We start from the raw sequence: 24,750 nt of genomic DNA, 5'->3' as shown, positions 1-24,750 counted from the left end.
ATGATCTACTCTGCTTTAAGAATTAACTAAATGTGTCACTGTTATCTAATTCTGTGTGGACAAAAACAAATTCGTCAAATAATTTTACACAGTGCAGCCTGAGAAGGTGTGACTGCCCATAGTGGTGCATAACTTTAACTGAATTATGTGTTGAGCTCTCCTTTTTTATTGAATATTGAATATCAGTTTATGTGGGATGATGTTATTACACATCCTGCGTACTAAGCCCACAGAAGAATATAAACAAATTCCATAAACAAATGTCACTCAGACTGCTCTTACGAACTAGTCTTGGGAAAAAAACATCAGTGCCGCAGCAGAAATGAGGTCCCTAACTAACTGACCAAAATGTTATGTTTATGTCCAGTAAACTGACTGGGTGTCATCTATAAATCAAATACACCAGTTGTTCTGGCTGCTTAGAGTATGGAAACGCGATGACGATCAAAAAGAGTGGTTGGCTTAAAGTAAAGTTTCTTCTCTCGGTGACCATTTGTGACAATTGTGAACTGTGACAAAAATGTGCATAATAAATTCAGTTATATGTTATTATGTTAAAGAATACAGCTAGTACACAAAATATCTAGTATTTCTTCCAGATCCTGTATGTGTCAAAGTTAAACCTTCTGTGGCCTGTCTGATACTGCAGCATCATCTAGTGGTGGTTAACTGTTTCATGAAAGCAACCTCATGGCTCAAACAACTGTCAGTGGTGGAGGAAGTACTCAGATCTTTTATTTAAGTAAAAGTAGCAATACCACAGCAGTAAAAATACTCATTACAAATAAAAGTCTTGCATTGAGAATCTTACTGGGGTCAAAATATGCAAGTATTACCAGGAAAATGTACTTAAAGTAGTAAAAGTACTGGGGTGCCTGGATAGCTCACCTGGTAGAGCATGCGCCCCATGTATAAAGGCTCAGTCCTTGTCGCAGCAGCCGCAGGTTTGACTCTGACCTGCGGCACTTTGCTGCATGTCATTCCCCCCCCCCTCTCTCTCTCTCCCCTTTCACATCTTCAGCTGTCCTATATAATAAAGGCCTAAAATGCCTCCCCCCCAAAAAAGTGGCCTGTGTGAGTGTTATACTATATCATACCATTTATACTGATGTATCAATGTGTAAGCAGTGTTATATACTGTATATATAACTAATGATTAGAGCAGGCGCACATATACTGAGAGGTTTATGCCTTGACGCAGAGGTCCAGGGTTTGAGTCTGACCTGTGACGATTTCCTGCATGTCTTCCCCCTCTCTCACCTAGCTGTCCTGTCCATTAAAGGTGGAAATGCCTCAAAAAATAACCTTAAATAAATAAAAGAAGACATTTGGTGGAGTTGCAGAGGCCAGTTTTGATTATAAGGGGGCGTTGTAATGTTACCATCCCCCCCGGTAAATTACACCTATGCCCCAAATTGTGTATAAGGTTAGGCAGTTTGAATGTTACTGTAAAATCGTATTCTGAAAAGTAATTATTAACTAAAACTGTGGAGTGAAAAGAACTATTTCCCGCTGAAATGTAGTGCAGTTGAGGAGAATAAAGTAGGAGAAAATAGAAATACTCAAGTAGAATGTTCTTTTAATTTTGTAAGTACAGTACTTGAGTAAATGTGCTTTGTTACATTCCACCACTGGTCGCTGTCACACGTAACATTGATTGAACTCACTGATGTGAAGTGAGAAGTGACGACTCGCCAGGCGAGGCTGCAGTGACCGTCACACCCTGACCTTCCAGGTGGTTGTAGGTTAGCAGGACGTCCTGCTGCTTTCAGGGGTGTGGCGGTGTGTTCACCGCCGGCCAGCCTGTGTCAACCAAAACACACAACAACACCACCACCACCAAGTGATGTGTATTCAGTGTTTTATTAAACCATTCCATATACAAAACGTAACCTACATAAGTTACAATTTACAATTCTGCAAAAGCTGAAAGAATAACGTTTAATATTCAGCTTCTTTCAAATTTACATTCTGCTCATTCATTTGGGCCTATTACACTTGAACACACAGCTACGACCCCTCATTAGTGTTTAACTGGAGAGTATTAGCAGAATGCTTCTGCTTTCACCATTGCTGTCATGAGTAATAATAAAAACCCAAACTGTAACATGTTACCCACACTGCTAATGACCTTTTCAGAAAGAAGAAAAAAAAAAACATTAGGCGAGACGAACTTTTAACAAGCGTCCCTTTGAACCCCACAAAGCTTGGGAAAAAAACTATACACCTTCATTTTACTCAGTCTGCTTACATACAGGCTGACTTGTGGTGCTGTATTGTATAAACGGAGAGTAATTCACTTAATTATTACTTCTAAGTCTACCTGTAGTGGTGCGCAGTGCATGTCTTCCTTTCAGTACATAACCTGTTAGACTGTGCAGTCTGTAAATATTTGTACAATTTAGTTTTGCTCTTTGCTTCAGCATATTAGATTTGAAATGAAAACATCCCCCGCCCCCCCCCCCTTTTTGGCTTGTGACCCTTATGAATGAAGAAATGTCTATTTTATTATTCAACTTGTTTGATTTGTGGTTATCATTGGTGTTAGAATGACACAGCCCAGTTAGAGTCCATTTCAGAGATGCAGGTCCAGTCAGTGCTGCATCGACAGTAGCATCTTTACCTTCACCCTCTTTGGAATCTCTATCATTTCAGTGATTCAGTCTTTCAGCAGACGAGGAGGTTGAATCTTTTGGCACAATAATCAGTTTGTAACAGCATCTTATCAACCACGCCGGGAATGTCAAACCGTTGCCAGAGGATATTTGTAGCATAAATAGGATTTTATATAAGAGGCTTCGATCCAACAAAGATCTGAACTTCACGGGGAACAGGATCCTCTCTAGTATGGCATACAAACATACAAATTCTTTACATAAATAATGTTAAAACAACTCTTTCAAACAGATATTTTCTTAATATGGCCTGTTTGTCCACAGAGTGTGCTTTTGTGTAGACGTTACACAAGTGTGTGTACTCCTCAGTAAAACACCAGTGAATGGCTTTTGTACAGCTCAGGATTGCCCGTCCTGTCTCTGTGCTCCAATCACGTGAGGGTTGAACTGAGCGATGATGATGGTGATGTCATCGCGGTACATGCGAGCCAGCTCTTCAGGCAGCGACAGCATTTTTGACAGCCTCTCGTGGTCAACCGTGCCAAACTCGTTGTTTCCCACCGCGTGACGTATCAGGTGGGTCGCAGAGTTCTGATCCTCGAAAGCCGAAGACATGCGAGCCTTTCTCTCATCAAGCAGCTCCTGCATCTGTCCCAGGGTGACCCTGTAGCCTCCGACTTTGAGGGGCTGGCGCTGGTGCACCCCTGTTAAATACTCCCCCACAATACGAACCACTTCCTGTCTGTGCAGCGTCTCCCAGAGGCCGTCAGAGCCAATCACCTGCAGGCACACACAGAGGAGAGTTGGAATCAGAAACAAACACAATTATAACATCAGATTTTCTCACACACTCGCACACACACACTGTCATGGCTAGAGCTGATGTGTGTTGGCGTCGTAAGGCGTTGTATGGCTGCCGTGCATCACCCAGGTGGGTGCTACACATTAGTGGTGTTAGAGAGCAGTCCCCACCCCCCCTCCCCCAAAAGCGCTTTGAGTGTCTATGATAAAAGCGCTATATAAATGTAATTAAATAAAAATAAAATAATAGAGTGAGATCAGTAAATGAGCTTCATGACAAAAACACTTCATATCCAATTTGAGAATTACTGCCACTAAAAACTCATTTCGAAAAATGATTTCTACACAAACACAGCCTTTGTCTGCAGAGGTCGTAGAGTTCTCATTTCAAACCACTCTGTTTTTTGTAATTTTGTTTTAAAAAAAAGACACAGCCCGCTCTCTTTTATTGTTGCCCGTCTCTTTCTGGAAAACCATCTTTGATAAGCATAACATAACACCAGCATGAAAAGCCCATTTATCAGCCAAGAGTTTTATTTTGTAATTTGGTAAGATATCAGAATTAATTAGTTGTGATTCAGCGATGGTTGTCATTATCCAGGGCACTAAATGTTTACCATCTAGAAGTGAGAGGCCAAATCAATATCATTGTAGCATTTTGTAGAAATCTCCTAGCCTGGTTCCAGATGATTAATTCAGTGATAAAAAGAAGTCTGATGTTGTACCCATTCGTGGCTTTTCATACCCCATGGTTGGGAAAACTGTTTTCCAGAAAACTTGAATAAGATCAATACAGCTGTACAGGTTGTCAGCTGATTTTGTGTGGTATTTATTTAAAAGTTGAAACAAAATAGTAACTCAGTCTGATTATCAGAGTAGTAATCTCCTTTTGGAAATGATGTTATGCATCACTGTATTTTGGAAACAAATACAGAGAGAATTTGTCTTCTCTCACCATGAAACGATCCTGTGGCCGCAGTTTGTGGTACGTGATCTCAGGCTCGGCGGTCAGGTAGGGGGGTGTGTGGTAGTTTGGAGGGATAAACTTGGTGTGCTCGTTTTCATGGAGCTGATCAGGTCCAGACTCTAACACACACTTCTGCAGATCAATACTCCATTTGAACTTTACATCCCCAAACGCACGTAACGGCATGAGGAGGCCAAGCAACCGGTCCTGAATAAAGAGGACCACAGAAAGAGGGGAAGAGGTTTTAATAAATGCTGCGACAACAACCATTTAGAGCAAATTAGTAGGTGTATTACCTGTCGTATAACTGTCTTCCTCTCTGATGGAGGGTGTTCACTTCGTATCCGAGCCACCTCCGCCTCATTCTGGGCGCTGTGGTCATTCGAGAGCGTGTGAGCGCTGAATGAACCATCTGCCTCCTGCACCCCCAACACTGCCCGAGCGTCTCCTGAATTGGCTATAAATCTTTAGGAACAGAAATGAGAAAATATCAGTTTATTTAAAATTAGTTATGCACTTTGCATGTATTTATTCTCCTTACAGTTCTGATCCATCGATGTGAGCCACGCAGGCCGTTGCTCCAGAAAAGGCCACTCTCAGGACCCAGTAGTGCAAGAAAGCATTCGGGTCCCCCACCTGCATGGCAGAATAACAATGTAAGAATCCAGACAGGAAATGGTACATGGTTTAAATTACGTGGAGAGGGAATGACACCTGAGCTCCTCTTTAATCCATAAAAGTTTAAACTTGGATGCTCCAATTTATTTTTTGCACTGCTGCCATGGGGCAAAGGTGATATTCAATATGTATCTTAATGTGTGAGACAAGTCCTGCACTCCTAACAAATTTAATGACTTGCAATTTGACTCAGACATGAAGATCAATAACAGTAGAGTCCGTAGTCTGGCTCAACGAAAGTACATTGCCAGGATAAGCCTGACAAGCCGGATCGGCTTTGCCCCTCCCCTGCTGCTACTGTTTTGCAAGATGCTTTTAGACGTTAAGAACATAGACATTTTCTACCTGAGCCTCCAGGGAAATGTCATTGTCCAGCCTCTTGAAAGCATTCAACAAGGCCTCACGGGTGTCTGGAACTTCGCCTGGGCTGAAAACAGAGAGAGAGCAATATGTGTGAAGTGGATAGAAAGGATGCCAGAGGTCGAGAACAGATACCGACATCAGCACTATTGGCAAAACAACAGATGGGCCAGTGTTGGTGTGTGCGTGTTGCTACAAGGTACAGATGGAGATAAAAATAAGTTAGGAAAAGCCAAGAAACCTGATTGCAATGTATACCCTTTTGAAACAGCATTGTACAGCTCAAGAATTTTCTTCAGCAGTGTCCTGTTTTTCTGCCAGTGCCTTAAGTGACGGCACCCCCAGTTGTGATAACATAGTGGTCTTACAGTAGTTAATGAAGAGGAATGCATTTTTGCCAAAGTGCTGTTGTCTTGACTTTGTCGTGGATCATCTGCTGTGGATCTCACCTGGTGAGATCTATTAACTCCTGCCAGTAGGTTCGGAGGCTGTTGAAGTAAAGAGTCTGAGCCTCCTTGCTGAAGTAGTCGTTGGGGTGTTTGTGCCACTGCAGGATGGGACTGAGGGCCCTGCCGGCCTCCACAGCTGCCTCGAGCTCACACAGTGTGTTGTGGGGCAGCAGAGACACAGCTATGTAGTAAAACAACCGTTCACTCAGCGCCTGGCAGAGAGGAGGACAGTTGGAAAAAGGTCAATGCAACAGGGTATATAGAAATGACTAAGGAAAATACAAATAAAGTCATCTTGTTGTAAAATGATTTGAAATGTGCGAGTTCTAACATCTCATCACTGGACAGGAGATACTACAGATACTACTGACATTTAAAGTTTTAAACAATGAATGGATCCTCTAAAGAACAATACATCTAACACTACATGATCATGATAAGTAGCATATGAAAAACAGAGTCAGCTTTACCTGTGCACAGGCACAGCCAGCATGGCCATCAAACACACCCAGCAGCATTCCTCGCGTCTGCAGGCATGTGGCTGCACTTCGACGGTCTTCTATAGGAGCGTTAGCCGGCAGCTGATTACTCTCGAAACCCATCACTGATGACACATTCTTTCCATCAAACTCTGGCACCTGGAACCACAACATATAAAAATGACAAGATGAAAACTTAAATGTTGAGATGGCCAGACGCGTTTTCTGTTTGCATGAATGACCCCACAAACCTTGAAGCTGTACTCGTTGGCTTTCAGAATAGAGTTGACCTGCGGGGGTGATAGGATGTAGCTGCGGAGCACTGAGGTTGTCTGGTAACTTCTTGAGTGCTGGTGGCTCTGCCACATATGAGAGGACCGTCTTGAGGCAGGTCTGTGAGTAATGGGTACTAACTGGGACTGGTGTTGTTGGCATGGTAACAGACTGGAGGCCAAGACCTTGGCATGAGGCAAACCCCTGAGCAGCTGAGATCTCACAGGCATGGCTGAAGGTGCACTGCAGGCATATACACAAACACCATAGTTACCACTGATGTTCACCGACCCATTGAAGAGGCATACATACAGAGCTCAGAAAGCAACAGCTGGATGTACTTTTAACAAGAAGCATTCATCCGCAGGGAACAGAGTGGTCTCTCTGCCCAATTAAGCAAACATCGTGAAAACAGATAGAGATTATGTAGTAACGTTTAGAATGTTGAGACAGGTTGACAGTAGCAAGGTTTAAATACATAACCTAACACCACCAACCCACCACACTTTAAATATTAATATTTTTTACAGTCCAATCTTGGTATTATCCCTTTTTAAACTCCATCCCTGTTGGTCACCGTTCACATATTATGAACAACTTTAATTCAGATCAATGGTTTAAACAGGTTGTTGCTTGAACTTGTACTGGAGAACTTGATGTCATTCCCATGTGGTGAAATACAGACATCTAATAGGAAATGTAAGAGTTGCCAGGTTATTAGGTAAACCTAGCTAAAGAAAGCAGTCTAATAAAAGAGCCCTGCAATAGATCCTACCTCCATGAAGGTTGTAATTTTTTAATTTTAGTTGAAACTGTTTTAGAGGTTGAACTTTATGATCATTGTGGTGCTGTTGAATTGTATTGCGTTACACTTATTTTGTCCACCCCATTTATATCAATGATGGTAGGCCAAATAGGAAACACTAGAGTGTATAATGGAATATAGTTCAACAGCACCACAAATAAAAAATTTAATTAGGCCCCTTGTACAATTTTATTATTACCTTCATAACAAAATAGGATTAATTGGTTTTAAATAGGTGTACATAATTAACTGGGAATTGAGTCCATTTCTAAAAGGAATCTGCAAATGCATTTAGCAAAATTCCATGCATGCACACACCCTACTCGAACATCCTGCTTTGTGTGCACTGCATTCAGTGTGGGAATATTAAACCTAGGGTAATATTATAATATTATAATACTGAGATATTATAATACAGCTACAGTAGCTGACTTTATATGTTGAATTTTCAGCACAGTTTACTTTTTTGTCCTGAAGTCTCACGAAAATGAGTATTAGAAGACAGCACCACCAAATCACGTACTGGCGTTTGGCTCAAGTGCAAACCTTGCTCTCTTCTCCAAAAAAAAAATTAAAAAAAAACGAAGCTAGAACTCCTTCGAGTCAGTCTGGTTCTGGAGAAAGACGTAGCAGCAAAGGTGGTGGCAGCTCGTGTGACTCAAACGTTTTAGTGAAAATGTCCTACAGGTTGACCCCGCTATGTTGGAGTAAGCTGGGTAGCCAAACATCCTCCCAAACTCAAACTGTGTATGAGTCAGACAGACCAAATTGGGCCCGTCCGTCCTAGCTCTGAGCTCTGCAAGAAAGTTGCCATGTTTGTTGACATCACTAGCCTCCCCTAGAGCAGCAAAGCAAGTCTACAAAACCGTAAGCTAATCTCAGAGCAGCTAGCTGAACTTGCAACACAGAACATCAGTCTCAGGTTGCCAAACTGTGTCACGAAAATGACATTAACAGATAGATAGATTAGCTCTCCAAGATACGACGTTCATCAGTCAACCAGGGAGAGCAGCCAAAATCATGCTAATGATAGCTAGTGGTGTCTGGGTTACACCCACCAAATATCGTCAAACTGCATATTGTCTGCTCACATAAGACATGACGGCACGAGCTGCAAGCTAGTAGACGCAACTGTCAAAAAGTGAGTGCAGAGCAAAATTCAGACTCACCTTAACCGATGGGTCTGTAGAAGTTACTGAAGTTCATGACTTGACGCCGACCCCTCCGGTCTGTATCATTCTGGAGCGCCTCACTGCAAAGTAAACGCTGATTGGCTGAGCTCTGAAAGCCACGATGACGTCAGGTCAATCCTTCACGCACGGAAAGAGCCTTTTAAAATCTGAAAAAATAGCCTTTTAACATCAGAGGTGAGGTGAGCCTCAGCTTTTATTATACCACAATTAAGCAGATAATTTGAGGAGATAGAAGTTGATGTTAATTTTACAGTATTACTGTGAAAACCTATCTCTGCAATCTGCAACACTGAAATGCATCTCATCTATTCTTTATTTTTGTGGGCATTTTCGGCCTTTATTTTGACAGGACGGGGGGGGGGGTGTTCATCTTATGGAGCAGTCTGAGATAGAATATGACATGATGAGAATGACATGAGATGAATGTGTCTCCCATCTATTCTTCTAATTCTAATTCTAATGTCTGTTGTCTGGCTAATCCATAAAAAAATGCAATAATCAATAAAAACCCAATGCTGCCATAAAACAGTGTTTTGCAAATTGTCCATTATGGCCTAATATACCAAAACATGTTATAGGGATAGGTTTAATGGGATATTGATATCATCATGTGAATGCCAAGAGTATCATAATACATCTGGAGAAGGAATTGTGTTTTATTAAAATGACCTCAAAACAAAAGAAGACTGTCTTCATATCAAAACATTTTAATCAATAAAAACATCAAACTCTTACAAAATCAAAAATGATCATATGTACATCATGAAACAGCAGTGAAAATACTGTATATGTAAAGAAAAGTACAAAAAAGCTGCACAAGCTGTGAACAGTAAACATCTTTGAGAGGAATGCCACCAAACAACACCGACACTACAAATTACTTAGCAGGGAATTTTATATCAGAAATCTCTCATCCACCAGAGTCTTTCTGACAAGGTTCTTCCTTCCGAGAGTGTTACGGATCAAGCGAAATATCTGTAATGAACGAGATGGTCATCAATACATGTTCTTTTTAGCACAGTGTAGGCAACATAATGTATATACTGTACACCAAATACTGACCATTTGCTGTACGCATGTAAGCACCGCTGCAAGTACAAAGCTCTGAGACCCAAGGTCGACGACACAGAAGAACAAAGTATCAAAGATCAGCAGCGTGGCCTCATTCCCATAAAACAGCACATCACTAAAGGAATGGGCCTCGTCTGCAGTTAGAAAAGCAAACAACGACGTTATACTCAACAAAAGACGTTATATTCACCCACATATGTATATAAACAAAGAAATGGAAAGCTTATCTGGGCCAATAGGTCATTACCATTGTAAAAGATGCTTTTTTCAGTGGGTTCAAGAAACTCCATCCCTATGACCCTCTCAAACATCAGCTTGTCCTTCACTATATAGTCCATGTCAGGATACGCCTGAGATAAATAACGCAACATTAGAGACAGAACAAGCTTGTCTGTACAAAATATTTTAGGTCAATGAAAACAACTTGCATACTTTACAATCTAACAAAAAAATTAATATACAATCAAAATCTGCTAGTGTGAGTTTATTTATGTGCATTTGTACTAACATGGTCTATAATGGATCCCAGAAAGTGGTTCATGGTCTGGTAGCCTCTGGCCCTCTGCTCAAACTGGTTAGCCGAGCACTCGTCCATCAGTCGCGATGGCCCGTGCCTCTGGAGCACAGAAGACAAGCAACCATTTAAATTGAAATATGGGGAGGCAATTTTATCTTGGCTTGATAGTTTGTAGCTCAATTACAAACACAACAGAGAAAGCACACACCCTGTTGATCTGCTCCTGTATCCTGTCATACTGCGACCGCAGGCGGTTGGTGAGAGACACCTGAAAGGTCTGGATCTCTGTGTTGGGAAGTAGTCCTCTCTGACCACACAGGGACTCCTTGAGACAGGAAACGACAGAGAGTAGGAAAGAAAGATCATGGATATAATAATAAATATAAACATACTAATATTAAAACTACTGTTGGTGTACATACAGATTCTCTATTCAGATTGTTGTTCATTTCCTCCATGTTTGTGTCTGCATGCCCATGTACTGAACGTCCGTGAATGTAGTAGCCAAAACAACGGTGAGATAACAGCAGCACAGAAATCTATATAAAAACATGGACAAAGTACACTTATGTAAAACCTTCCAGACAGATACATTGTTTAAAATGGAATATAAGAATTGCTACTTACATTACTGATGGAGCAGAGATCTACAAACTGACGGATTTTGTCCTCCACAAAGTGCTCATGAAACACAGTGAAGAAAATCACCTGTAGGAAAAAGTGACTATCTTTTAAAGGACCTCTGCATATTCATTATGCGTATAGTATTTCCCTAATTTCTCAAGATATACAGGAAGATGTGAGAGATCAAAGGGAAGTGAGGGAAGGATAAGATAAGAATGAGTGATGGTAGTTTTACCTGCAGAAGTCCAATGCAGAGCCACAGCGTGGCTGCCAGACCATAGCGCAGCATCAGGCTGTATGAGGGGGTGTATGCCTGTGAGGAGCGCTGTAAAGTTGGCCAGGGGTCCCTGAGGGCCAGGTTAGAGAAACCCAGCACCTAAACAGTACAGGGTGACATGTTAGCAATGAGGAAAAGGGACATAACAGAGAATAGTGTCCATTTGTTGACGTAAGATGTACTTCAAGAAAGAAGAGCACAGCCATGATCTGAAAAGTGGGGCTGATCTTGCGGATGGTCTGGATCTCGTTCCATTCATTAGCCACAAAGTAGGTCCTCCAGATGCTAACCGGAGAGGGGTCACGTTTCGGCTCGCCAGTAGCTGAAACTGTAGCGTATATGGTGAATGGACTAAAAAACCTGGATAATTAGTTCTTATGAAGACTGCAAAATATAATCTCAGAGTAACTATGTTTGTACCTTGCACTGTTCTGTTAGCTTTGCTTCGTGGCCTCTCCCAGTCAATAAAGAAAACATCAATTGACACCTGAAGAATCAGCTTGTGGAGAAACTGGACGGCCTGAATATAAATACACAAAAGAATACATTTTTCAATATAAATAGAAGCACACCATCTAGCTTTCAAAAACAATACTGCTGTTCAGTCGGTGTCTAACCTTGAGAGCAAAGGCACAACCAATGTACGTCACAAACTGCCCCTCCTGAGCAGGTAGTGGTAACAGTACTGATACAAACTGTTGGGCCTAAAAAGACACATACACAAATAAATCACAGGAAGCAGCCAATAACAATCACACCTAAATCTATGCCTTCAAAAAATTTTCAGGTAAAGAAGGAAAAAGACTTGCCTTTAATGTCTAAAGAGTGCAGAGAGGAAAATACAGAAGTCCATGCAAAGACAAAAGAAACACTATTTGTGCTTGGAAAAGAAATCAAGTTTAAAAAAAAAAAAAGGGCTCAAACGAAAAAGCTACAAAAATTAGATACTTGTACAAACATTAAAAACCACTCAAGCATGAAAATCATCAATCCTATAGAAGAAATTCTTAGGTAATTAGACTAACCTTGTACAAGATGAGCCAGTAAAGTCCAGTACCCACAGTGACGGCGAAGAAAACATTGGCCAGATCTCCAGCATAAAACAGGAAAAACTTCAGCATAGTCTGAGGCAGAAAGAGGGAGAGACTAAAATGACTCCCCTAACGTATTGATTGACGTGGCTTAAATTATGAGATGTTAAAGATGCAGTACCTCCACGTCAATGAGCGGAGAGGCAATCCTCCTCTTCCAGCTGACCGTCTTCAGCAGAGAGTAGAGGACGGCCACGCCACCCATCACACCTAGAGCAGTCTGTGCACACACAAAAATATCACAGCATACACAAGAACTTCTCCTTTATCTGTCATATTAGACCATTTCACAAAAACATTTTCATTCATACTTCTACTCACATCGGTCTTTATGCGAGCCTCATTCTGATCCATCTCATACTCTACAGCAAACGTAGTCTAGAAACAGATCAATGAAATCACTGCATTAGTCAACCTGAAGGCCACTCATTTAGCCATTTTTCTCTGTAACAGAAAGCCTACTAAGAAAAACAGTCTTTCTGTAACTTAATTTTAGAGATACAATACGTCAGTTGTACGTGTGTGTGTGTGTGTGCGCATACATGTGTGTGTGTGTGCATGCCTACTCACAGTCACAGTTTGTGTATTGATATCCGTGATGGGAATGTCTTTGTAGGTCACAGTCATTAAAGGGGTAAACACCTGTCCTTCCTGGGTTCGTGGAACCAGCTGGAACCTACAAAACACATGATTAATCAAAATCATCAGTAACAAATAGAAGCTTTCACTTTCTTTCTTTCTTATCATGGTGATGGACACATTGGAAGCCCACCTTATTTTGACACTGCTGGCTACACGGATGACTTTGGGCAGGGAATCCGTGCTCTTCTCTCTTCCACTCAGTGTGTCGACAACAAACATACGCCGAGACAGGTACCAGTTCTTCATGCTCTCTGTACAAAAAAATAAATATATTAAAGCAACACACAGACACACACAGACACACACAGACACAAATAAAACCCCACCTTGGTTGATGAACCGTCCATTGTATTGCTGGTTATACACTAGTGTAGGCAGAGGGAGAAGTTTTCTGTTCTCTCCTCCACCAAGATCCATAAACACATCATAGAAGATCGGCTCTGGATGGGTACCCAAAAGCTCTGCTACTGAAAGATCACACTACACACACACACACACACACACACACACACACACACACACACACACACACACACACACACACACACACACACACACACACACACACACACACACACACACACACACACACACACACACACACACACACCCCCCTTATTATACAACTGGGCATTGCAAGAGAGTGTGTGCACCATCTCTGAGCTAAAGAACGAAAAAACACTCACACTTTCTTGGTAAGCAGTTCCAAAGCTGAAGGCTGCTGCCTGTTTGGTGGTCGTTTCTGGACAAAGCTAAAAGAGGAAAAGAGAGGTGGAGTATTTACCAGCGTCCTATATTCGTATGAACAACATGAAAAATTACTTAAATTTAGTCAATAGTAACAACTGAAAAATTTGTGTGCGACATAATGATTGGGAGATGGCCCTACCACCAACCTATTCAGGAAAACCAAGCAGTTCTTTACACATTTCCTAAAAACTTACAATGCTATTGTGTATTTAGACTAAATATCCCATTTTATCATCAGTACTTTGACATCTTACCTGAAGGTTACGTCCTCCTACTTGTTCCCATCTGAGGAACTCCCCTCTAACATTATAGACAGCAGCAAGCAGCTTAATGTCAGTGTTCTGTCAGATAAACAGAATATGTATAGTTTTTGGTAACATGTCAGGTTTATTGCTCGAGTTATATTATCATGAAATGTTGATTTCATTGTAATAACTGGAGGATGATTAAAGTTTAAAAGTACCTTGTTTTTTCCTCTGAAACTGAACCTAATGGGAACAGGATCGGTCTGAAGCACTCGACTGGCCAGTCCTGGTTCGTCCCCATAGTAAAGCCATGGCAGATTAACTCTCCTGGAGACAGAGTAACCAAAGGGCTTACAACAAAACAAAGCAACAGTATAGTAGTAGTATAGGAGAATGAAACATTGCTAGTTGCATTCATAATTTGTAAAGATAAGCTAAGATAGCACAATGTATACATATATGCCATGATAGTTACCAGTAGGAAATGTCTTGAGTTGAGCTCAAAGCAGCCCTAGATCTGAAGATGGTGTTAAAGAGACCGCAGGCATCGGTGGAGATGCCGCTGAAGGAGTGCATGTTCATCACACACATGTTCCCAAGAGCCTGACACGCCGTCAGGTTAGAGAAGACCTGTAACCACACCACTTGTCTTGTTTATGCACAACAGCTAAAACACTGCCTTGTTGTTTCAACAAGAAGACAACACTTTTGTGCATATTTATGAGATGCATTTTGGCATCAATTCCGGTTACAATTTCGATGGCTATATTGAATGTCTATGATTTTTCATAAACACAAACAGCTATCACAATTACAACTCTGACAATAAAAGAGCTACAACACAACATCCTAAAATCCTAAATATCCTCTTGTGTCATGATGAGCACATTACTAGTAGCAGTATGTGGCTGTGATCAGAACTAGAACTGGCTTCTTATGATCAAGGATCAAGAAAAAGATAATTTTCAAAGACAACTAAATAAGACATGGAATTACAAGGCAGGCTGCTGAGGAGGAGTACAGGTTTTTGATGAACCACGCAGACTGGACACTGAACTTCTGCAAGAGAAACAGAGCAGAAACACACAAATCACAATACATTAAAATAAACAAAAATGAAATAAGCAAGTGAGTGAGGAAAAGGAAGACTCACCAACTCAGCATAGTTGACACTGGGATTCACATTAGTGGAGAGGCTGCCTGGAGGGAAACATAATCCTTCTGCCTGGAAAATCACATAACAACCATTAATGATGCATGTTTTCCATAAGGCTGTTACTGAATGGTGTGTGTATGATGTGTGTCTGGAGGAAGGTATGAGGGTAGAGGGTCAGCAGAACTCACCAGGACATTAGGAGGGTTACACAGACAGGAGGTATTAATGAAGGAAGCCTGACATCTCTCACACCTGAAAGACAGTTTTGGAGACTGATCCAACCATTACATACTACAGTTTGTACACAAAGAAAGTCTGGACTATCTGGTCATCCTTTCTTCACACTCTGACAGCACCACACTAGGGGCGCTAATGCCTAGTTCACACTACACAACTTTAAAACTAAACTTTGTTTATTGTGTAAATATATTTGTATTATTACTATTATTATTATAAATCATTCTATTTTTTCTATTGTATATAATGTGTATTTGTGTTATTCTGATGTGTGTACATTTTATTTCTTTTGAGTTGCTGTAGCACAGGAATTTCCCCAGTGTGGGATTAATAAAGTCTATTTTATCTTATCCCTGATTTTCCACTCGCTGACAGTTTTTGGAGCTCTGCGACAAAAGCCCCAGATGAGAGGCAAATCGGCGTTGGCTCAATGCTTAGTGCCATTTTATAGCTTTTTTTAATGCTGGCGTCCATTTTGGAACAAAAACTCCTGACTCGGCGCATAATACGTAATTTCCTGTGTTCTCTAGTCGGTTTTCATCTGTGGATTAGGGTAGCACCTAATTCATGGTTGCAGCTGTCGCTGTGGTCCTGCTAGGCACCCTGCTACACCCTTCTATGCCCTACAGTGCCTTGCTACGCCCTGCAACGTCAAGCTATGGCCTCCAGTGCCCTGCTACGTCATGCTATGTCATGCTATACCTACTATTTCATCTAGTGTGAACTTAGCTTAAGAGAAGGTGCACAGATATAAGCCATTCGTGAGAGCAAACAAAATCGGAAAATATGTCATGGAAGGAACAAAAATCGGTCCTTGCAATAATAAGGGTCATGGGCTAGTGCTTATGAGAGGCAGAGTGAGATGAAGACGGGGAATATACAACAACTTTTGACCATCAATCCATACCTTATTAGAGGATTCTGCACAGATTTCACTACCCCATGTGACTGTGTGTTTGCCGTGCAGGGGTCCTTATCTATTAGATAACATACAGACTTTGACTTCAATTACACCCTAAAGGGGATTGTTCTTCTTAACCTTGTGGAGGGTATTTTCAGAAACTCTCGTTTTTGTATTCAGCACAAGTTCAGCTACAATTATATCTAAGTAGTATGTATTTCATCGGTAAATGAACCTGTTGTAAAAAGTATGTTTTAGAACTGGGCTGGAATGTGTGAAAAAGCATTAGCTTCCCCATTGTGACAAACCATTTAATCACTTGAGGTGATTCTGTTAGATCTTAGGTAGTACCAAGCACAAACAATTTCATTTACTGCACTGATTTGGACAATGAAATGCAAATGCATGTCCCCATTGTTTTGGGATTAAGAGTTGGCATTGGGAGGGGTAATGGCTTGGTACAATGAATATGCAAAAAGTTCGTTCACAGGTAAGCCCATGTAAATGCCCAGCAATAACAGTCGGCCCGTTTCATTGTCAACATCCGTTGACGCTCACGTCTGTTGTTATGTTGTGGGGCTTTTGCATTTGTGTTGTGGGTTTTGCCTTTTTTTGTGTTTTGGGTATGCAGTTTGTTCGACCCATCTCGGCCACCATGATTTCATCTTATGTTGGAAGTAGGATATACTGATATTTCAGTTAGATAGCTGGAACAGTGCAACTGTGTCAGTTTACTGTTCAAGATGATATCATTTCTAAAATGTATAACCTCAGATACCTTGATCAACTTCTCGAGTGTGAAACTGTCTGAAACAGCTGGATATACAGTGCCTTGCGAGAGTATTCGGCCCCCTTGAACGTTTCGACCTTTTGCCACATTTCAGGCCTCAAACATAAAGATATAAAACTGTAATTTTTTGTGAAGAATCAACAACAAGTGGGTCCCAATTATGAAGTGGAACGAAATTCATTGGCTATTTCAAACTTTTTTAACAAATAAAAAACTGAAAAAGTGGGCGTGCAAAATCATTCAGCCCCTTTACTTTCAGTGCAGCAAACTCTCTCCAGAAGTTCAGTGAGGATCTCTGAATGATCCAATGTTGACCTAAATGACTAATAATGATAAATAGAATCCAGCTGTGTGTAATCAAGTCTCCGTATAAATGCACCTGCTCTGTGATAGTCTCAGAGGTCCGTGTAAAGCGCAAGCATATCATGAAGAACAAGGAACACACCAGGCAGGTCCGAGATACTGTTGTGGAGAAGTTTAAAGCCGGATTTGGATACAAAAAGATTTCCCAAGCTTTAAACATCCCAAGGAGCACTGTGCAAGCGATAATATTGAAATGGAAGGAGTATCAGACCACTACAAATCTACGAAGACCCGGCCGTCCCTCTAAACTTTCAGCTCATACAATGAGAAGACTGATCAGAGATGCAGCCAAGAGGCCCATGATCACTCTGGATGAACTGCAGAGATCTACAGCTGAGGTGGGAGACTCTGTCCATAGGACAACAATCAGTCGTATACTGCACAAATCTGGCCTTTATGGAAGAGTGGCAAGAAGAAAGCCATTTCTTAAAGATATCCATAAAAGTGTCGTGCTTAAAGTTTGCCAAAAGCCACCTGGGAGACACACCAAACATGTGGAAGAAGGTGCTCTGGTCAGATGAAACCAAAATCGAACTTTTTGGCAACAATGCAAAACGTTATGTTTGGCGTAAAAGCAACACAGCTCATCACCCTGAACACACCATCCCCACTGTCAAACATGGTGGTGGCAGCATCATGGTTTGGGCCTGCTTTTCTTCAGCAGGGACAGGGAAGATGGTTAAAATTGATGGGAAGATGGATGGAGCCAAATACAGGACCATTCTGGAAGAAAACCTGATGGAGTCTGCAAAAAGACCTGAGACTGGGACGGAGATTTGTCTTCCAACAAGACAATGATCCAAAACATAAAGCAAAATCTACAATGGAATGGTTCACAAATAAACATATCCAGGTGTTAGAATTGCCAAGTCAAAGTCCAGACCTGAATCCAATCGAGAATCTGTGGAAAGAACTGAAAACTGCTGTTCACAAACGCTCTCCATCCAACCTCACTGAGCTCGAGCTGTTTTGCAAGGAGGAATGGGCCAAAAGTGCCAGTCTCCGATGTGCAAAACTGATAGACATACCCCAAGCGACTTACAGCTGTAATCGCAGCGCAAAGTTGGCGCTACAAAGTATTAACTTAAGGGGGCTGAATAATTTTGCACGCCCAATATTTCCGTTTTTTATTTGTTTAAAAGGTTTGAAATATCCAATAAATTTCGTTCCACTTCATGATTGTGTCCCACTTGTTGTTGATTCTTCACAAAAAAATACAGTTTTATATCTTTATGTTTGAGGCCTGAAATGTGGCAAAAGGTCGAAAAGTTCAAGGGGGCCGAATACTTTCGCAAGGCACTGTATCAGTGTTTGTATTGTATTGATACATACCTTTCTCCACTGTGGTTTGGTACAGACAAAGCAGGGGAGTTTCCATTACATGTTACACAGCTGGCCTCCTCCAAAAGGTTTCCATTGACATCTCTCTCCACTTAAAAAAAACAGCTCATATTCAGCCATTTAAACATAAAATATGGACTAATAAGCTATTGCCTCCTTGTGTTAAATTTGCAGCAAGCACATCCAACATTAAAGATTGTTTGTTAGAACAGTTCACAAACTATATGTTATAGGTTACTCACCCAGAACATTGCCTGGCGGGCACTGGCACTTCCCCTCATCACTGAGACTGCCTGGACAGCGAATACATCCAAACCCACCTGTAGTTACTGCCTGTAAAAAGAGACAACTTGTCAAGACAGCATTATTACAAATGGTATTAGAAATTGTGAGGGAGATGCATCATCTACAGTATAATGTGAGATAACAGCATATAAAGATATTCCAGGTATATTGCTCGTACAGGGCTGTCAGTGGGACATTGCTGACAAGTAATGGAGGCCTTGTCAGTGGTGAGAGTTTGGTATCCAGTTTTGCAAATGCAGCTGAGTCCTGCAAAAAGAGGGAAACCAGTGGTAAAGTTAGTGGGAACAGAGGCTGTTGTACAGTGCTGAGTTCTGAAATATTAGTTAATTAACAAATGTCAGCTGCAAGTTTCTTCTTGATACTGTAGTAATAAAAATGGCATCTGTCAATTCCACAATACTTACAGGCTGAATTAAGTCACTGTCACCACCTGGCAACACTGCAGCACCATAAGACAAAAGATTACCCATAAAATGGATATAGGTTGGTACCTGCACAAATGGCCTCTTACCCACCACAGGGAGAAATTACTCGCCCTTGCTATACCGTCATGAAAAAAATATTGTATACCATTGTATTAATATTACCATTGATTCCAGCCACATTGCTGCAGTGTTGTCTATGGTTGCAGCAGGTATTTACTTTACTCGCTATTCATCCAAACAGCACACTGTGTGCATCCTGTTTTAGAGAGGATTGTCCCTTTAACGGTTCTCTTTACAATCGTGCTAGCTAGCTAGCTAAGTTCTGAACTGATAGCTTAACGTTAGCCAACGTGTTAGCCATTTGCACGTTACCCAGCTCATTGTGGTTTCTTTGCGTCATGAGTGGCTGACCACATCACAGTTAAAGCTCTTGTTTTAAAGCAATACTAATTACACTTTCTGTTGGTATTGTGTCGTGTCAGTAAATCATTTCTTGTGATGTGGTGTGATGGTAACTTCACCGACCTGTTGTGCTCCGTCGCTGATTTGAACCGCAACTCACACACGAGAGACTCGAGATATCGAAAAATTCTTCCGCACTACAGTCTGAAGGAGCCTTAAATGGGATGACAAACTGCTGGCAATTAAGTGGACCTATGTATATTAACAGAAATAATAATAATGTTAGATGCACTTTGTATCTGTTAACAACAGGCGGTAGCGTCCCCGTCGCCATGGTAAACAACGGTCTTCCTTTTACCCACAATCCTAATCATTCAGCGTCATGACTTCTTCTTCTTCTTTATGCTTTATTGGCGGTTGGCAAACCACCTTAAAGGTGCATTATCGCCACCGAGAAATAAATGCAGGAAGAAAAAAAAACACAACCAAAGGAAACTAAATTATCTTTACTAAATCAATTTCTCTTAGAAACGTAAGAATATAGTGATATACATTGCCTGTTGTTTTCCCTAAAAGCCCTGACAGTGAAAAGGTGTGGTGGTCTTCCTTACGAAGTGTCTGAAAAAGGTGCTCTGAGTCTGTTGTGTTCAACAGTTTCTGTCTGGTACAGCGTCATGATGCTGCGACCAAATTCATGTGTGCATCACAGAATTGTTTCTTTCTTTATACATATTCAAATTAATAAATATTTAAACCAAGAAAATATTAGTTTATAGATATTTGTAAGTTTATGTTTAATTCGAAATAATCACCTTTATTTAGAAAAGGTTTTTATCACAGTAGATGCGTCATAAATCGTTAATATGCTGGTCCCACATGCCATTGTGTTTAGGCCTTTTCAAGAAACTATGGAAACTAATGTCTGTGTTATGTTAGGAATGAGAACAAATAAATATAATCGCAGTAAATCAAACCTATGATACACAAAGCCACTTTCTAAGTCTAAATTCTTCTAATATGGCCTAGTGTGATATCAATTCTTTCATCACTTTTTGTTTAAAAGCTAAGGCAAAAGTTGCAAAAATATATTCACATACAATATGATTAGATATATATATCTTAGATATACACACATATAATCTTTGTTGAGGCTAAAAACACATTTGAAAGAGGACACTTTTTAATGGGCGAACTGTCGAAAGATTTGTAATGAAACAGCTGCTTATTCTCTTTTGGGTTAATTTAAGTTTTTTTCCGCCATCAGTCATAAGGGACTTTTGGCAGGAAACGACAGCTGCAGCTTTAGCTTATTCACTTCCTTTTGACAGAGTATGTTTGCATAGTCCTTCAAGCAAGAGACACACATACCTAAGTGATCAAGTAACTAAGATTTTAAAATGTAAACATTTAAATGAAATTATCTGAATATAGCCTAGTAGAAGAGAATGTGATTAGAAGCCTTACAAAGCCAGATTTTTTTTTCTATCAATGTGTGTGGTATCTGTTGGGAGCAAGAAGAAAAAATAACCTCTGCAGAGAAAAGCAACCCATATGGGCCTGACTACGGCCACTTAAAATTAGCTTTCTGTAGATTGCTAAATGTTTTGGATAATTTTACCCATAGTCCTTTTCTGGCTGATGATTGTGGTCATTAGTTTGCTGAAGATTTGTGGCTTTTTATGGTGAAAGAGTTCTCTCTACTTTTTACTGATGGAAGATTTATTTTTTGCATCAAAAATCTTTGGTCGAAGACCGAATTTTTGTGGAGGCAAATGCTTGTTTTATGTATTTACAGGAACTGAAACGATATGTGGGACATGGTTTTAATCAAATAGCACAGTGAACAAAAGACAGTAAAATGTATGAAAACAAATATATAATTTCTGTCAAAAACAGGAGATAGTAGGCTATATTATGTGTCCAAGCTATATATAATAATGCATTACTCATTACTGCAGGGATCGATATTAAATGCAGTGTGTAACCTGGGTGTATCCATGGTGACCTGTAGACGTCTCTCTTTACTTGTCCTGACTGTAGCCTAGCTCGCACTCCAGCCCAGTAGGTGGCGGCCATGCGTCTCAAACACATTCCAGAGCCAATGAACGTAAAGGGAGAAAAAAAAGCGCACTCTGGACTGGAGCTGAGCTGAGCGGGGAGGAGGCAGAGGCAGGGGGTTTCCACTTTTCAGCACATTATCACGGCTAACTTGAGACAAGACAACAGCTACGACAAAGCTCGCCAAAGAAAGTTACCAATCATCTATTGTATCCACGTATGGTGAGTGTTTGTGTGCTTTTCACGCATTTTTATTATTTTTATTTTTAACATGTTCTCTTTTCCGTTCAGTACCAGTGTACTCCTGTATGTGTATGACGCACGTGTGTATTTCCTTGCTGAATATATCGTGTTAATACCGCAACATACAGCACTTGTTGCATTTGTTGTTGTTTTTTTACCATTGTTGTCTTAATTTGCAGACATCACCTGACCTGGTGTGAAAAAAATGACCATAATCCTGCGATTGCAAGGCCTCGATGTGAAGGCAGGTATTGAAGATATACGGACATTCTTTGAACGCCTTCACATTCCTGATGGGGGAGTGTACATTTTGGGAGGAAGTCTCAGAGAGGCTTTTATTGCATTCACCACTGAAAAAGATGCCCAGCTTGCCATGCGGTACACTGGACATTTCCTTAAAGGGTCTGAGGTGACTCTACACATAAGCAGCATGGAGGAGATGGAGCACAAACTAAAGTCATTGTTAAAGAAGAGAAAGAAACCCTCCCCCAGACAGCCTACTGTGAAGAAACCTCAGCCATCTTCAGATGCAAATGTGCTACCCTTGAATGCATGTCCTCCCAATACTGCAAATCTTCAACCGCCTACTGTATGGCCTCTTGATTCCAACACTGCAAATCTGCTACAGCCTCTTCATCCCAATACTTCAAATCTACAACCTTCCAATGCAAACTTAGTTGATTCCAATGCTGCATTTCTTCTTGGGATTTATACTGTACTGCAAGGTCTACAGTCATCCCTTCAAAGAGAAAACAATGAGGCAATGCCAGGAGTTGATGTACCCAAACCAGACAGCACAGTTGCGTCTGAGGTGAGGACACCAAAGCAAACTCTGGACTCAAGGCCAGGCTACGTTAGGCTATTTGGTCTGCCAGCCTCCACTACAAAAGAGATAATCTGCAATTTTTTCAAAGGTTTGACAGTACAGGAAGCCATAGTGAATGTTGAGTTGGGACGTAGCCACGCCTGCCTTGTGAAGTTTGCAAACATGCAGGATGCATGTGATGCCCTTCTCTTCAACCAACAGTTCCTGGGCCCCATCTGTGTGGAGGTACGACCAGCAACTGAGAAGATGTGGACCAGTGCGCTGCAAGATTGTCTTTTGAAAAAAGACCACAGAAAATCTGATGTTGGGGAGAGAGTGAAACCCAAGCAAAACCCTCTTGTGGAAAACCACAAAAACACTTCTGCACTGCAGCTCAAGAGGCGATCTGTCAACCATGATCTGCCATCTAAATTACCAAAAAAGCCAAGACTTGAAAGTGACTCACCAACTATGGAGTACATTGTCATGGTCAAGAATCTACCCAAAACAATGACCAAGACAGAAATTAAAGAATTGTTTGGATGTCCAAACATTGCACACAAAAATGTACTACATCTACTTGACAAGGAAGGCAACAGAACAGACACTGCTTTTCTTATTTTTAAATGCACTGAAGATTACGACTATGCAACGAATCTCACCGGCTGCCACGTGGGCTCTGATGCCATTGTGGTCTCATCAATCACTAAAATGATGATGAGAGACATGATGGCCAAAACCCATTTCAGGAGGCTTAAGCCGTGTCCGAAGACAGAAACAAAAAAGAAACCAAAACAAAAGAGGAAATCAAATCCAGTTGAGACTCCAGAAAAAGCACCTAGCATGAACCCGGACCCAGCAGCTCAGACATGCTTGTTTATCAGAAACATGCCTGCAGATGTACAGAAAAGTAATATCAAATTACTTTTCTGCAAATACAAACTGATGAAGGATAATATCACCTTACTGCACGACAGTGATGGCAACGGTATTGGTGAGGCCGTGGTTCAGTTTAAATCACAAAAGCTTGCTGCGCAGGCTCAAAGGCTCCACGGTCGGGACTTCCTGGGTACGAAAGTGCTTCTCACTCGCATAAATGTGAAGCAGATGAAGGACATCTTGACACGAAGTGTTTGAGTTTGACAACAATGATCAAATGCAGACACCGTGGCGTTTGTCTTCAACTGTAATTCAGCTTGATGGCATCAACATCAGTTGTTTTGTGGAGTTTTCCACTTATTAAATGTTTCCTTCATGTTCAATAAGCATGGTTAAGCTTTTCATCACATTCCATACATTTTCAAATAAATGTTTATTCTGTTTTATGGCTCATTTATTAACTTTATTAATCAACTGTCCAGAGATATGCTTCTATATGGCTATATATCTTCAACGTTGGAACAGGAGGCTTTTACACTGCAGAAATCTATGATGATGCAACATGACATCATGACTTCACGTAAACATACACGCCCATTTTCTTAAGCCAAGTGGCGTTTTATCTGTACTCATTTTGAGCTATCCGCGTGTATGTCTATGCTGTATACAGCGGACGTAAACATACGCCACTTGCCGTGTTATCGCAAAAAGCTACGGTTGGGTTCAGGAAACGTGACATGCGGGACACGATCCCCGGTCTCCTGGGTGAGAGTCCTGTGTTTGGCCCATCCACCACCCCGACCAACCTCCCTACGCAGATTTTCGCCCTTTCATACTACTCGCTACGGCGTAAATTCACACGGAATCCCAAGGTAATGTAAGTCAATGGAGGCCAAACAGTGTTGATAAACACGCTAAAAAGTGAGTGTCTTGATAACACGCCAATAATGGCATGTGAATTGGTGTGTCATACATACACCATTTCATGAGATAAGTCTGGATAATGG

At 41.1% G+C, this 24,750-nt stretch overlaps 3 protein-coding genes across 5 annotated transcripts; 1 reads left to right on the top strand and 2 right to left on the bottom strand.

Moving 5' to 3' along the window:
* Positions 1-1,835: 1,835 nt before the first annotated feature.
* pdp1 (pyruvate dehyrogenase phosphatase catalytic subunit 1) lies at positions 1,836-8,705 on the bottom strand. The gene is made up of 9 exons (XM_039807088.1): positions 8,597-8,705; positions 6,601-6,865; positions 6,341-6,508; positions 5,871-6,082; positions 5,407-5,488; positions 4,925-5,019; positions 4,680-4,848; positions 4,372-4,590; positions 1,836-3,395 (listed from the first exon to the last, which is right to left on the bottom strand). Exons 2-9 carry the CDS (start codon positions 6,850-6,852, stop codon positions 3,015-3,017), a joined length of 1,578 nt encoding a protein of 525 aa, XP_039663022.1. The 5' UTR covers positions 6,853-6,865; positions 8,597-8,705; the 3' UTR covers positions 1,836-3,014.
* Positions 8,706-9,307: 602 nt separating this feature from the next.
* On the bottom strand, positions 9,308-20,133 carry tmem67 (transmembrane protein 67). Of its 3 annotated transcripts, XM_039807239.1 has the most exons (29): positions 19,882-20,132; positions 19,089-19,177; positions 18,868-18,958; positions 18,617-18,716; positions 15,182-15,245; positions 14,991-15,062; positions 14,834-14,896; positions 14,313-14,467; positions 14,056-14,164; positions 13,847-13,933; positions 13,529-13,594; positions 13,169-13,322; positions 12,973-13,093; positions 12,771-12,876; positions 12,522-12,578; positions 12,322-12,420; positions 12,135-12,233; positions 11,919-11,927; positions 11,727-11,813; positions 11,530-11,629; positions 11,292-11,437; positions 11,068-11,208; positions 10,836-10,916; positions 10,631-10,747; positions 10,417-10,533; positions 10,200-10,307; positions 9,939-10,041; positions 9,683-9,825; positions 9,308-9,595 (listed from the first exon to the last, which is right to left on the bottom strand). In XM_039807239.1, exons 1-29 carry the CDS (start codon positions 20,090-20,092, stop codon positions 9,515-9,517), a joined length of 2,976 nt encoding a protein of 991 aa, XP_039663173.1. In that variant the 5' UTR covers positions 20,093-20,132; the 3' UTR covers positions 9,308-9,514. The 3 variants fall into 3 exon arrangements, with proteins under 3 accessions (XP_039663173.1, XP_039663174.1, XP_039663172.1); XM_039807240.1 differs by lacking the exon at positions 11,919-11,927; XM_039807238.1 differs by lacking the exon at positions 11,919-11,927 and having other exon boundaries at positions 12,973-13,322; positions 19,882-20,133.
* Positions 20,134-21,900: 1,767 nt separating this feature from the next.
* rbm12ba (RNA binding motif protein 12Ba) lies at positions 21,901-24,186 on the top strand. The gene is made up of 2 exons (XM_039806832.1): positions 21,901-22,038; positions 22,239-24,186. Exon 2 carries the CDS (start codon positions 22,265-22,267, stop codon positions 23,999-24,001), a length of 1,737 nt encoding a protein of 578 aa, XP_039662766.1. The 5' UTR covers positions 21,901-22,038; positions 22,239-22,264; the 3' UTR covers positions 24,002-24,186.
* The last annotated feature ends 564 nt before the right edge of the window (positions 24,187-24,750 follow it).

Source organism: Perca fluviatilis, chromosome 7 (assembly GCF_010015445.1).
Source record: "Perca fluviatilis chromosome 7, GENO_Pfluv_1.0, whole genome shotgun sequence".
In the NCBI taxonomy this organism is placed as follows: Eukaryota; Metazoa; Chordata; class Actinopteri; order Perciformes; family Percidae; genus Perca; species Perca fluviatilis.
The sequence above is the reverse complement of the archived record's forward strand: the minus strand, read 5'-3'. Positions and strand labels throughout refer to the sequence as shown.